The sequence below is a fragment of the Piliocolobus tephrosceles genome, chromosome 3 (genome assembly GCF_002776525.5).
Source record: "Piliocolobus tephrosceles isolate RC106 chromosome 3, ASM277652v3, whole genome shotgun sequence".
NCBI classification, from domain to species: Eukaryota; Metazoa; Chordata; class Mammalia; order Primates; family Cercopithecidae; genus Piliocolobus; species Piliocolobus tephrosceles.
The window spans coordinates 106033991-106048749 of record NC_045436.1 but is presented as its reverse complement, the minus strand read 5'-3'; the positions used below and the strand labels follow the sequence as shown (position 1 = coordinate 106048749).

The 14759-nt window shown below is 40.6% G+C and overlaps 2 protein-coding genes across 2 annotated transcripts in view; both read right to left on the bottom strand.

The window, feature by feature from the left end:
• Nucleotides 1–10550, bottom strand: part of COQ2 (coenzyme Q2, polyprenyltransferase) — a 20931-nt gene extending 10381 nt beyond the window's left edge. Inside the window, 3 exon segments of the mRNA XM_023222430.1 lie at nt 4674–4840; nt 10149–10421; nt 10424–10550. Of these exon segments, the coding sequence (XP_023078198.1) occupies nt 4674–4840; nt 10149–10421; nt 10424–10550 (567 nt within the window).
• Nucleotides 10551–10693: 143 nt separating this feature from the next.
• LOC111549303 (sodium/potassium-transporting ATPase subunit beta-3) lies at nt 10694–12242 on the bottom strand. Its single transcript, XM_023222431.3, has 2 exons — nt 12021–12242; nt 10694–11928 (listed from the first exon to the last, which is right to left on the bottom strand). Exons 1-2 carry the CDS (start codon nt 12126–12128, stop codon nt 11197–11199), a joined length of 840 nt encoding a protein of 279 aa, XP_023078199.1. The 5' UTR covers nt 12129–12242; the 3' UTR covers nt 10694–11196.
• Between the last annotated feature and the right edge of the window lie 2517 nt (nt 12243–14759).

Below are 14759 nucleotides of genomic sequence, written 5' to 3'. Positions count from 1 at the left end.
AAATAAATAAATAAATAAATAAATAAATAAATAAATAAATAAATAAATAAATAAATGACAAAGCAACTTCCCTATCAGCTATTTAGCTATAACATGTTCAATTTCCACAGAGAAAGCCTAAAATATTTACGAACTGACACAATCTCAGCTCACTGCAACCTCTGCCTTCCAGGTTCAAGCGATTCTCAGCCTACCAAGTAGCTGGGATTATAGGCATCCATCACCACGCCCGGCTAATTTTTTGTACTTTTAGTAAAGACAAGGTTTCACCATATTGGACAAACTGGTTTTGAACTCCTGACCTCAAGTGATCCGCCTGCCTCGGCCTCCCAAAGTGGTAGGATTATAAGCATGAGCCATGGCGTCCAGCCCTTTTAATCTCCTTAACGGGGTCCTTAACAGATAAAAATTTGTTGATGAAGTGCAAATTCAATTTTTCCTCTTATGGGTTGTGCTTTTCGTATTTCTCACAGCTTTCAAGATTTTAAAATTTTCTTTAGTTTTCAGAAGTTTGATTATAATGTGTTGAGGTGAGGATTCTGTGTGTTTATCGTGTCTGCAGGTTGCTCACCTTCTTAAATATGTAGGCTTAAGTCTTTTGCTAAATTTGGGGCTTTTACAGCCAATATTTCTTCAATCATTTTTCAGCCCCAACCCCTTTCTCCTGCTTTTCCAAGACTCATGAAACAAATATTAGATCATTTGTTATAGTCCAAAGGTCTTCAATTTTTCAGTCTATTTTCTGTTTTCCCGATGGTGTCATTTCTATTATTCTATCTCCAGTTCACTGATTCCTTCCTCTGTCCCCTCCATTCTGCTGTCGGGCCCATCCACTGAATTATTATTACAATTATTATTATCTTTCAGTTATAAAATTTCCATTTGGTTCTCCTTTATATTTTCTACTTCTTTGCTGAGAGGTGGAATTTTTCATTTGTTTCAAGCATGTTTGTAATTGCTCACTGAAGCATATTTAATGACTGCTGCTTTAAAAATCTTTCTAAGAAATCCTAACATCTCTGCCACCTCAGTGTTGTTCATCTGCTGATTGTCTTTTTTTCACTCAAGTTGAGATTTTCCTAGTGCTTGGTATGACAAATGATTCTTAACTGAAATCTGGACATTTAAGTATTATGTCATGAGACTATGAATCTTATTTAAACCTTTCATTTCAGTTGACTTTTTTTGACACTGCTCTGGCAAAAGAAGGGGGTGGGAGATGCTGCCTAATTGCTACCAGCCGGGGTTACAAGTTCAAGTTCCCAAACTGGTTTCCACTGGTCCCTGCCCAGTAGGCTTTTTATTTTTATTTTTATTTTTTTTCTGTCTGTGCCCAATGACATTTCCAGATTTCTGGCTTCTTCAGTTCCAAGTCTGGGATATATGAAGAAAAACAAAATCTAGGAAATTCTTTGGGTCCTGAGGTCCCTGGCCAGTCTGCCACCTTTTCTCCACAGTCCTCCTATGTTTTTTTTATGTATAATGTCCAGGGGTTTTAGTCATACTTAGTGGAAAGAATAGGGAAAATACATCTATTCCATCTTCCTGGAAGCAGAAGTCAAAATCTATGTAATTAGTTTCAACCCTAGTCAAGAATGTGGGATGTAAACGTTTAGGGGAGAGTCTGTCTACTAAATAAGATAAAGCAATTTAGAATTTTGCAGTTTGCCTTCAAATAATCTCAAATGTTCACTTATCTAAACAGACCCATGCTTCATAAACTGTTACTAATTTATAGCACTATTTTTCATCTTCTGGAAGGCTTATACTAAGCTAGAAATTTTTTTAAGTGATGAACTACTATTAACATGTTCAAGAGTTATCTTGAAGTGATATATGCCAGAAGCCTCATTCATAGAGTGTACAGAATAAAAACTGACCAGGATGTGTGGACCTCCAAATCAAGAAAGTGTGTATCTCATGTTTGTTGGTTTCTTGTATGTCTTCTTTTGAAAAATGTCTGTTCATGTGTGTTGCCTACTTTTTAATGGGGTTATTTGTTTCTTGTTGTTTGAGCTCCTTGTAGATTCTAGACATTAGCCCTTTGTTGGACGCATTGTTTGTAAATATTTTCTCCCATTCTGTAGGTGGTCTGTTTACTCTGCTGATTATTTCTTTTGCTATGCAGAAGTTTTTTAGTTTAATTAAGTCTCATTTGTCTATTTTTGTTTCTGTTGTGTTTCCTTTTGGGGACTTAGTCAGATATCACTAATCATCAGAGAAATACAAATTAAAACCACAATGAGATACCATCTTCTATGCCAGTCAGAACAGCTATTATTAGAAAGTCAAAAAACAGATGTTGGTGAGGATGTGGAGAAAGGGGAACACTTACAAATGGTTGGTGGGGCTGTAAATTAGTACAATCTCTGTAGAAAAAAGCATGAAGATTTCTCAAGAACTAAAACCAGAACAACTAATTCAACAATCCCACTAGTGGAAAAGAAATCATTTTGCCAAAAAGACACCTGCACTCGTACATTTATGACAGCATTATTCACAATAGCAAAGTCGTGGAATCAACCGAAGTGTCCATCAATGGATGACTAGATTAAAAAATGTGGTATATATACACCGTGGAATACAAGGCCATAAAAAAGAATAAAATCACGTCATTTGCAAAAGCAACACAGATGGAACTGGAGGCTATTATTATTAGTGAAATGACTCAGAAAGTCAAAACCACATGTTCTCACTTATAAATAGGAGTTAAACAACGGGTACACAGAAACATACAGAGTGGATTAATAGACACTGGAGACTCCAAAAGGTGGGAGGGTGGGAGGGAAGCGGAGGATGAAATACTACCCATTAGGTCATACTAATGGTACACATACTCATGGTACACTAAAAGCCCAGATTTCACCACTACACACTATATCCATGTAACCCAACTGTAACTATACCCCTAAATCCATCAAAACAAAAACATTTTTAAAGAAAAAAAAGGACAGTGTGCATCTCTTGGCAAATTAAGGCATCCCAATTGTGTCAGAGAAATGCTTTACCATACAGCTCCTGCCACTCTTCTACTACACCCCATATCCTCCAGCTACACGCAGACCATGTAGTTGCTGTTATCAAACAAATACTCATCTCACAGCCATGCCTCTGGACCTGCTGTTCCCTCTGTCTAGAGAAACCTTCACCCTCTAGCCCACTCTTTTTTGCCATCCTATTCTTTCAGAGTTCAAAGGTCACCCCTGCCTGGAAAGTTATCTCTAATCCTCTCCCTTAGGTTGAGGTAAGTGGTCTTCAGCAAGTTCCCCGGTGAATACTATTCTCAAAAGACTTCTGCTGTATTATAATTACTAAATCCTCAATGTCAGGAATGTTGTATTTCATCAATGCAATCCTAGAACTTGCCACCAGGTCTTCCACATAGCAAGTACCCAATAAATGCTTTTGAATTAAAAAATATATTAATGGCCACGTGCGGTGGCTCATACCTGTAATCTCAGCACTTTGGGAGGCCGAGGCAGATAGATCACCTGAGGTTGGGAGTTTGAGACCAGCCTGACCAACATGGAGAAACACCGTCTCTACTAAAAATACAAAATTAGCTGGGCATGGTGGCGCATGCCTGAAATCCCAGCGAGTCAGGAGACTGAGGCAGGAGAATCGCTTGAACCTGGGAGGCGGAGGTTGCGGTGAGCCGAGATCACACCACTGTACTCCGGGCCTGGGCAACAAGAGTGAAACTCCGTCTCAAATACACACATACACACACACACACACACGTAACACTATTCTATTAACTAAAAATTATTATAGATATGCCTTGCTTAAGGAAAATTCAGACTACATAAAAGGTAAACTAGGAGTGATTATTAACTTTATATAAGTTTATGTAAGATTATTCACTTTTTATAATTCAATGTGGGTTTCTTTTAAAATCAAATTTCAATTGATTATTTACTCAAGCATTTAATGATCTTGTACTAATTATGGCATAGTTGCTAAGATAAAAAGGCAAATAAGATGGCCCCTTTCCTTGAGAAAATAACTGTTGAAGAACAAGGAAATAATTATACACATGCATTAGAATAGGTACAAAAAAAATCCAGAGAAAAATAATGCATCAAACTCTTAACAGAAGTTTTCTCTAGGGGATAAGAGGAGGCGATAAGGACAACTTGAACTTTTCCTTGGTTGCAATTCTATATTGTCTACATTTTTCAGAACAAGCATGTATTATTTTTCTAAGGAGAAAAAATGGGTAAAGTTATGTTTTTAAAAGAAACAACTATAGGAAACACTAACAAGGGCTGCTCTGCTTTGATTCACTTGATTTATGTAAGAATAGTTAGGGCTCTAAAATACATCTCAAAGGAAGGGATGACAGATCTTTGGACACTTGAAGGTTCAGGATGGATTTTTCACTTTCATTCCTAACCTTTAACTCCCTCACCCTCAGTCTTCCAAATTCTCAATTCACTTTATAATAATAAAGTACACACCTTGTCCCTGGGGCCACTCTTGTGTTGAGAAAGGAAGTATTGTACTCTGCACTTTGCAATACCAGGTATTCAACTGATCCTGGCACTTTCTATGCTGGATTTCTGTAGTCCCTGAATGATCTTGTTGCTTTATATGGCATTCAAAAGCGATACCACTATGTTATTCTGCAGAATTGAGAAGAGCCTCTCTATTCCTTTTCAGGATGAAATTACCTTTTTATCATAGTCCTGGTCCCACATGTCATTAATAGTACAGCCTGCTCCACGCATCAGAATGGCTCCAGTGCCAAAGAGGGAGAGCATGTACCAATCTGGAAAACAACCTGGTTCAGCTGCCAAACCAATGCTCCAGGTACATGGTAAATACAGCAGCCAGGTTCCTAAGCAAAAATAAAAAGACAAAAAAGGTATAAATTTAAGTCAGTTAACTGTCTTCATTTGTTTAAACACCACATACCAAAGAAATAAAGACACTATAAAAAAAAAAATGACAAAACTGAGAGAATAAATTTGCAACTCAAATCACAAAGGACTCCTTACTATGCAGAGTGCTGAGAAGGAGATCAACAGTTCAATTAAAAACTAGACAAAACACATAATAAAAATTCACATAAAAAATACAAATGGTTCTGATACGTATGAAAAGATACTCAACTTTGAGAACTACATGAAAACTACATTGAGATAAAAATTTTCACCTATCACTGGCAAAACCCAACGTCTGACAACACACTCTAGGGAGTTGAATACTCTTACGTATTTCTAATAAGGTTACAAAATGGCCCTACCTTTGTGAAGGACAACTTAAAAATTGTTTATTGTGTGTTTATACATGTACATAAATATATATATGTACCTACATATAAAACATTCATACACGAATGTTAATATGCTCACAGACCATGTCAGGAAGAACACACCAGAAACAGATAATAATGGTTGCTTCTGGGGAGGGGAACTGTGTCGACAGGAGACAGGGGTAAGAGACTTGCCTTTCACTCTACACCCTATCACCTTCTGAATATTGTATCATATACACACATTACCTACTCAAAAAAGCAAAAATTTCCTTTACTATTGTTAGTACAATACACTAAGATGGTCTAGTTTATTTTTATTTTTATTTTTATTTTTTTTGAGACAGCATCTCACTCTGTCACCCAAGCCAGAGTGCAATGGCATAATCGTAGCTCACTGTGGCTTCAAACTCCTGGGCTCAAGTGATCCTCCTGTCTCCGCCTCCCGAGTAGCTAGAACTACAGGTGCAAGCCACCATGCTCAGGTAATTATGTTGCCCAGGCTAGTCCCAAACTCTTGGCCTCAAGTAATCTTCCCACCTTAGCCTCCCAAAATGCTGGGATTATAAGTGTTAAATTTTTTGTTATTTTGAACTGAGTACTTTGCAGCTACATGTACAAATGGGGTTAGTTCTTAGTACTTAACCAATAAACTAGATGAAATTAAGATAAAAACAAATAGATTATATAAAAGACTTCAAATATGAACTTTAATATTCTACTTCTAAAAGTAAGTCTTTCAACTGATGTTTGGATATGCTGCCTATTAGATACGTTCTGAGCTTTCCTTCCCTATGGAGGGATACAAGAGAAAAGGAATTTGGGGCTAAAGTTCAGATCCTGAAGAAAAATGGTCAAATGACTAAAGTCTCTGTAATCATATTTAAGCTTCACTAAGGTTAAGCTTTATTCATTTACACATATTTATGAAGCATATACTCTGTGCCAGAACTGTGCTAAGAACTGGGAATACAATGGTGGCTAAGACAGAGGTGGCTTCTGCCTTCATGCAGCTCATAAATCAAAAGGAAGAAATGCAGTTAAATAAGCAATAACAATAAAAGATCAATCCAACAACAGGACAAGAACAGGGTCCTTCAAAGGCATAAAACAAAACTATCCAAGTTAGTTAGCTAGTTTTGGGAGGGGGTAGAGAGGAATCAGAGTGTCTTTTCCAAAGGGGATTTAAATTTACACAACAGAAAAAAAAGTTAAGAAGGAGCCTCAAGCTAAAACCTTGAGAAATGGCCAGTCCAGACCTGAATTCAGGTTGTCCCAGACAGACTCATACTTGGTACACTCCACAGTAACAATGGTTAACATTTACGGAGTGTTCATGAAGTGTCAGGCAGTGTTCTAAATGCTTTATATGTCTAAACTTATTCAATCTTCAATGACATCTTTTTATTAAACTTAATTATTTATTTATATATTTATATGAGAGACAGGGTCTGGCTCTGTTGCTGAGGCTGGAGTGGAGTAACAAGATCATAGTTCACTACAGCTTCTGACTCCTAGGCTCAAGCAATACTTCCGCCTCAGCCTCCCAAGTAACAACCTTACATAGTAGGTATTGTTAATAACCCTATCTTACAGATGAGGAAACAGATAACCAGAGTGGTTTAAGTAAATCATAGTAGATGTAACTACTTTCTTTACCCTGGAGCTCTGAGTATAGTTCACAAGGGACAGAGGAATAGCTGATCCTATCCTCCTAGGCTAGAGAAGAAAAGAATACCACTTCGCAGCTATTATTTCCTGGTACAATTAGAACTAAAGGTTCCACTAAAAAGAAAAAAATTCTAGACAGAAAGATGTGTAACCACCTATAGTGTTTTCTATCAGGAACAAAACTTGCTTGGCCAAAAATCTGTATTAAAAGTACCATATTCGCTTACTGATAGGAATCTGCAGAGCTCCCCTACAGATGACAAGGGCTCCTACAGTGAAGGGGAAAGTAAGAAGATTTCTCAGTTCTATGTCTGCCACTTGTAAGTTGAGTGACACTAGACAGTAAAGTATCTTAAGGCTTAAGTCTTCGTTTCATCTGTAAATGAGGTAAGAGAACATAGCTGTTCAAAGAGCTGTTCAACTCAAAGAGTTGTTATGAGATGACAATATTAATGATGATATTATGATAACAATAACAGATACATGGCCCTTATTGTACCAGGTGGTTTCAGAGAACACTTTTGACTCTCACAACATGCCTATGAGATAGGCACTATTTTTATTACAACCATTTTACAAATACAGCAACTGATGCAGACAGGGAGTAATTGTGCCCAAGACCACACAGGTAAAAAGTGGCCAAGGTGGTATTCCAACCCAGATGGTCTGGCTGCAGTCTGTGTCCTAAGTCCAATGCTGTCACTCTGTACACCCTAAATCTCTCCATACACTTCAGTTTCACCTGTTCTTTTGTCCCTACTGATTCTTAGCAACATTTTTTTTGTCTTCCATATGACACTTTCATTCCCCATACTTTTCTGTGAAGAAAGATGCAGAGGTAGCAAAGACAAGAGACAAGTAGATTGCAAAAAGAAATGTTTCTTGTAGAAAAAGGAAAAACTCTATGGGAGATGAAATAAAATGAGGAAGTTCTGAGGGGTGATGAGCAGATCAAAGACAGATGATCTTTAAGACATCAATCATCATCACCCACAAATGTGGTCAAACAAAACATTACACTTCCAATTTGGTGGAAAGAGTGCCACCTGCTGAAACTTCCCGGAATAAGGCAGTTTGGCCCATTTGAAAGAAACTATTGCCTTCTCAAAAACAATGAAACCTGCTATTGATCAATGAAGGTTAACAAGCTATAACTTCAACAAAGTAAAACAATGAACATACAATTACCCCACAAAATAAGAATTTAAATAAAGAAGTATCAAACCTGGAATTCTACTCCTGTCAATTATTGTTCCTGACATGTGTTAGGGGTTAAAATGAATTCTAACATTGTACTATTTAGTTTTCTGAAAAATCCTGTAATGATCACCTTATTTAGAACCAAACCATGCAGGCTAGTATCTTCCTAACATATACAATCGGTAAGTACAATATTCTCCAATCCCCACTTCTAAGATAATAATGGCTATTTCTTCAGCACATATTATGACAGGCACTGTTCTAAGCACTTAACATATATTAATATATTTTCATGACCTCACAAAGTCCACATTATCATTAATAGTATCTTCATTTTACAGATGATAAATGGATGCCCAGAGAGGTGAAGTAATTTAACCAAGGTCCCTAGATAAGCAGGGTGGAGGTTCACATCCAAGAGGTCTGGCTCCAGAGTTTTGTTCATAACCCCTTTGTTGCCTCCTGTTACATGGCGGAAGGTCCAGCCACCAAGATAGAAGCCAGAGGTTTAACTGGGGAAATGGGAATAATGGCAGATGTTCACCTATAAGCCTACACTGCCACTCCATGCCACAGACTCCAAGAAGAGAATTATAGTCAGGCTTCAGACTGGAACTGGGCTTGGAAATGTATGCTTCTCAACATGAATCTCCCCAAAATGCATGGGGGTCATACACAGCCTCCCAATGATGGCAGGGCTGTACCCATCATTCAATGGGCTTTTAGGCTTTAATAGCTGACTGTTATAACTTAGTGCTCTGATCCCAAACAGGTCGTGCATAAATCTAGAATACCAAAAGCAAGGCCTAATTTGGGTCTCGTATGGGCAAAAGTGGAGTGAATGTACCTAGGCCTTTGAATACATCCCCATACACTGCAATGGCAAATGTCATCATCTAGATTGGCTGGAGTTCATCCTCCACTTCTCCCTCCACGTTATCCAGCTTCTTCAGACCCGTTCTTGTCTAGTCTCATTTCCCATTTTCCACACCCACTTGGTGTTCCAGGTTAGGCTCATAATCGTAGTGTTCTAACACCCCATCCTTGGTTCTTTGCAAAAATACTTCTTGCACTAAGATCTCTTCTCTCCTTTGAAAAATCAACTTGTCCTTTGGAGTATAATTTCTTCTTGAAACTTTCCAGCAAGGGACCCACAGTAATTTCTCTTTTTTCCTGTAGCACTTGCTATCTGTACCACTCATATTTGATCCATATTTTCCTAGCTCACCAAATAGTCTTTTTCAACAAGACCAGAGTTCCTTGAAAGCAAGGAGTTTCCATAGCTCTTTCTATCTCTATGGCCGGACAATGTAGTAGGAACTTATTAATTCACTTAACACTACTTGAGAAGCCAATCAACCAATAAGTGCATAACGTTAGTGGTGCTATTAAGAAAAATTGCGGATAAAGCGACAGAAACGGAGGTTGGTAGGTGTTAATTAAAATAGGAAAGTCAGGGAAATCTTCCCGTTGGGGGCGATTGTGAGCTGACAGGCAGTCCGTAAGCGCTGTCTCTGCTGCGTTCAAATGAATTAAATCTTTGCCTTATGGGTGACGCAGGTAAAAGAGCTCCGACTCAGTATCAAAACACAGAGTCTGGCTCCGACGAGGAGCCTTAGTTTCCGCAGCGTCTTAACTGTCTTAATTATTGTCTTTGTGGGCCTTACAAGATTGCTGGGAGGATCAAACATTCTAATAAATGAATGCGGGCCACGAGAACGGAACCTTCCGCTTGAGTCACCATTTAAACAAGTATTTGTGGAAAGAGAATCATCTTGCCCACTTCAGGTGCTCAGGATGCAGAAAGACGTGAAACTGTCGAGTCCTTTAGGAGACTATCCCGACTGCGTGTCCCGAGGCGACTCGCCCCTGGGCGCACGGCAGTCGGCAGCCAAGCCCAAGCTTTCAGGCTCTCATTTCCATCACTCCCAGGCCGGCCGCCGCGGACAGCTCCACGGAGCCGAGTCTGAGGCTGCTACTTGCAAATTCCCGGGCTGCCCGCCCGCCCGCCCGCACTCACCAATGGGTTTGTCCAACCGCATGAGGCGCAAGTACGGCTGCAGGGGGCGGGGCGCGGAGTTCACCACCGCCGCCGCGGACAGGCTGAGCTGGCGCCCGCGCGGCCCGGGACAGGCGGAGGGCTGCAAGTTACCACCGTGGGGCGCGCCGGTCTCACGCGCCAGGGCGAAGGAGCGGCCCCGCCAGCCCGGAAGCGACGCCAGTGCCACAGACCGCAGACCCCGCGCGAACCCCGCGGCTCGCGAGCCCAGCATGGCGCTGGGGAGGCCGGGAGAGCTCGGATTGACGTCATTCCCCAGCGGGCATGCGCAGTGGCATCCGCAGGATGCAATCCAAGTCTGCCAGGCTGGGCGGCGGTGTGGACAGAACCCTTCCTCATCCTTACTTGAGAAAAAGGGCTCATCGTGGTCGCTTACTGTAAGGAAGGAATACTTAATGTAAAAGGAATTCCTGTTGGCAAAAGGCAAAAAAATTACGACAAATTTAGTTGTAATTTTTTACAACTCGATCTCGATTGACTTTGTGATTCTTTTTTTTTTTTTTTTATTTTTTATTTTTCAAATACACTTTTATTTTCTTTTTTTCCTTCCTCACATACAGAACTTCTCCACATACCACAGTTCTTGCAGCTATAAAGTCACTTGATGTTGGCCGGGTACCATTTTATCCCTAAAACTCTGTTGACATCAAAATATGACAGTGTTATATCCATAAAATATTTACATAGCACAGCATATTAAGCTTTAGACACTTGGCAATTAAACCACATAAAAAGAGGACAAGACCCCCATCCTACATGTTTGGAATCAGGTGTTCACCGGTCCCTATCTGGCGACTGTACACTGGTTCAAAGGGCAGCAGAGGCAACAGGCAGTTACTTCAGAGGACACTGAACACTATGATCTGGAAGCACGTTATGATGTAACCCAGTGTCATGTACCACACACCTTTCTCCAAGGTGGTCTCATAATTCTAGAATGGAAGGACCAGCTGATACAAAAGGCAGACAGACAACACAACATTTACTCTGTGGAGATATCCTACTCATACTATGCACGTGCTGTGATTTTGAACATAACTCGTCCCAAAAACTTGTCACGATCATCCTGACTTTTTAGGTTGGCTGATCCATCAATCTTGCACTCAACTGTTACTTCTTTCCCAGTGTTGTTAGGAGCAAAGCTGACCTGAACAGCAACCAATGGCTGTAGATACCCCACATGCAGTTTTTTCCCATAATATGGGAAATATTTTAAGTCTATCATTCCATTATGAGGATAAACTGCTACATTTGGTATATCTTCATCCTTCGAAACACAATCTATCCTTGGCACTCCTTCAGGCTTTAATCCAATTATTCTGTTCATTTTCACAAGAATACAAGGGTTTCCTTGGGAATAGCCAAAATCAGGATCATTCATACCACTGCATGCTTGAAGTAATGAAATAGGAAACTGACATGCAACATAAACTGGACCCTTCTGTTCAAAAAGTGCTCCATCAGGACAGACTGTGAGGTTCTTCTGTTCTTCTAAAGTATACGGTTTTAGAAACTCCTTAAGGTCTTCAATGTACCCTGCATACGAAGTTGGATCAGACCTACTGAATGTATATTCCAATGCAGTCACTGGTTTTGGAAAAACCATAAGTCCTGGGCTAGGAATCTGGTCACGGTATTTTGGAACCTCATCGTTGAGAGTCTGAAGCATAACCCACATCGTGAATGAGAAGAGTGCAGCCAGGAACCCATAAAAAACTAGGTAGAAGAGTAAGATCAAACCAGGTGGCCAAAATAAGGATCGAGAGGACAGAAGAGAGGAGAACAGGATGTCACCTTCAGACAGCATCACTTCCCTACCACATACTGCGATCCCCAGCTCTTGGCGGTGCGCCCCAGGAACTCTCCGGTAGTCGGGTTGTAGATGAAGAGCTTCCACTCCGCCAGGCTCTGGTTGAGGGACTTCTTCTCGTTCTTCGTCATGGTGTGCGCGCTGACTGCGAGGGGAGCTGCGGCCGCGGGGATGGAGGCGGCGAGGGCAGCGGAGGCGCGTCCCGGCTCTGGCGGCGCAACCCGGAGACCGACTTTGTGATTCTGTTATCGGGCAACACTCAGAACAGGGGTCTCTGAGGAAACAAACAAAAAATAGAATCGGGCAACACCTTATTCCATAAAACAGAATAAGTGTTCCAAAGAGTCGAGCGGAGGAAGTTGGCTTTATAGACAGAAAAAGGGATGAAGAAAGCAGAAGCGGAGAACAAAAAGCGTATTGGTGACTTCAAATTACTTTCACTGCGAGGAGGGGACAGGGAAACAACAGTAGAGAAGTAACTGATTGGTTAACATCAGGTTACTCCAGGTAAGGACTAAAACAGGAAACTTAATTGTCCTGACGATTGCATTTTGAAACAGCCTGGTTGGAAAATTGGCTGTTGTCTCTCTTTGCTGACTTCTCAGAATGTCAGATACAACTTAGTTTTAGTTTGGTGACTTGGAACTTTAGCATGGGTGACTCTTGATTCTTAGTCTGATCTGTTGAGACCTAGTGCAGGAACTTAGTTCAAAACAATGGCCCCCTATAATTTAACACTGTTATCAGCTTTTTCCATAAAATGAAAAGGATAGTGTTTATACATATGGAACAGTTGTACCACGAAAAAAAAAAAAAAAGCTTTGAAAAACGTACTGAATCCAAAAGAATTTGCATACACGTTTAGCCATTTTAAAACAAAAAGGGCACCTGGCTGACTCTCTTTTCGGACTCAGCCCGCCTGCACCCAGGTGAAATAAACAGCCATGTTGCTCACACAAAGCCTGTTTGGTGGTCTCTTCACAGGGACGCGCATGACAGGTTCATACTTCTGGTTGACTGGGGTTACAGAATGAGCGTGACAATGTCTCACCTATGTCTTTCAAAGGTTCCACCACCTCCCACTTTGGCTCTGATCAGAAGAACATGGAAACCTGTTGTAAGGCAATCTCTGCAAAGACATTTTAGAAACCCATTAGTCAGACATATCAGGAAAGGGCCATATGCTGAAGATGTTATTCTTGTAAATGAAATCCTTATAAGTCTATAACCTTTTTAAAAAACGTAATTACCAATAAATAAATAAAATAAACACAAATTAAAAAAAAAAAAAGGGCACCAAGTGGCCACATACAAGACTGTTGATTAAAATCACATTCAGGATTAAGGGATGCTCATTACACAAGTGAAAATTTTAAATTTGACAGCCCTTCAAAGGAGTTCGTGTAATCAGCAGACAACCAGCGTATGTGATGCTAAGAACCTGGAGCTGAAAAGTCAGCACTCTTTTTTTTTGAGACAGCGTCTTGCTCTGTCATCCAGGCTGGAGACCAGTGGAGGGATCATGGCTCACTGCAGCCTCCACCTCTCGGGCTTAATCAGTCCTCACATCTCAGCATTCTAAATAGCTGGAACCTACAGACACGAGCCACCATGGCTGGCTAATTTTTAAATTTTTCATAGAGAGGAGGTCTCACTGTATTGCCCAGGCTGGTCTGGAACACCTGGGCTAAAGCGATCCTCCTGCCTTGGATGATCAGCACTCTTTTTCATAAGCAACTCTGTATACCGCTGTGTGCCAGGCACTTTACATGTATCATCTCATTTAACCTCTCACTGAGTAACCCTAGGCAAGTCACTCGTCTGGATTTTAATGTTCTAGGAAGTTGACTTAGTCTTTAGGCTCCTTTCCATAAAACCTGTACAATGATTCTGTGGCTTCTTGCACATCTCAAGTACAGCAAGTTGGATGCCTGGCCACTTTGGTGTAATGAGGCAGGGGGTACCTAGCCTTTCTCCTGCCTGCAAAGAATAAAGGCCAACAGAAAATTTAGTAACACTCCTAGTTGTTTAGATGGGAGACAATTTAGATCTGACTCAAACCTGAAAAGGGTGTAATATTAGTTATGTATTGCATCCGTGACTTTCCAATTTAGGTCCAAACTCTTTGTTTAAAGAAATATGTTAAGAATTTCAAGATGGCAACAGCAGGACATTAAACGAAGTACAAGGTCCTTCTTAGCGTAGGCCCTGGGTGACTGCACAGGTACCCATGATGCTGATCCTTCCCAGAAGTGATAAAATCCTAAGATACTTGGTCCAGTTAAAGTGCACAGGAAACTGAGACGTCACTCTGCTAATTTGTAGAACTCTCTTTTCGGACTCAGCCCGCCTGCACCCAGGTGAAATAAACAGCCATGTTGCTCACACAAAGTACATAGAGTAGAGTACATAGAGAACAGTCACATAGAGTAGAGCCCTAACTTTCAGGAGTCTCCTCTGGACTAATGTCAAGGCACAGTATGCCCTTGGGAAAGCTATTTAACTGCTGCAAACTCTTCAGAAAAGGCAGAGACTAGGCTTTCTCTAAAAGGGCCTGTAAGGCTCCAATTCCTCATTTTGGATTGGGCAGGAACTCATTTTGTTTTAAACCTATTACACACAGGAACTGAAATGGTTAATTTTACATGTTAATTTGGCTAGGCCATAGTGCCAAAATGTTTGGTCAAAAATTATTCTGGCCAGGTACCGTGGCTCACACCTGTGATCCCAGCACTTTGAGAGGCCCAGGTGAGAGAATTGCT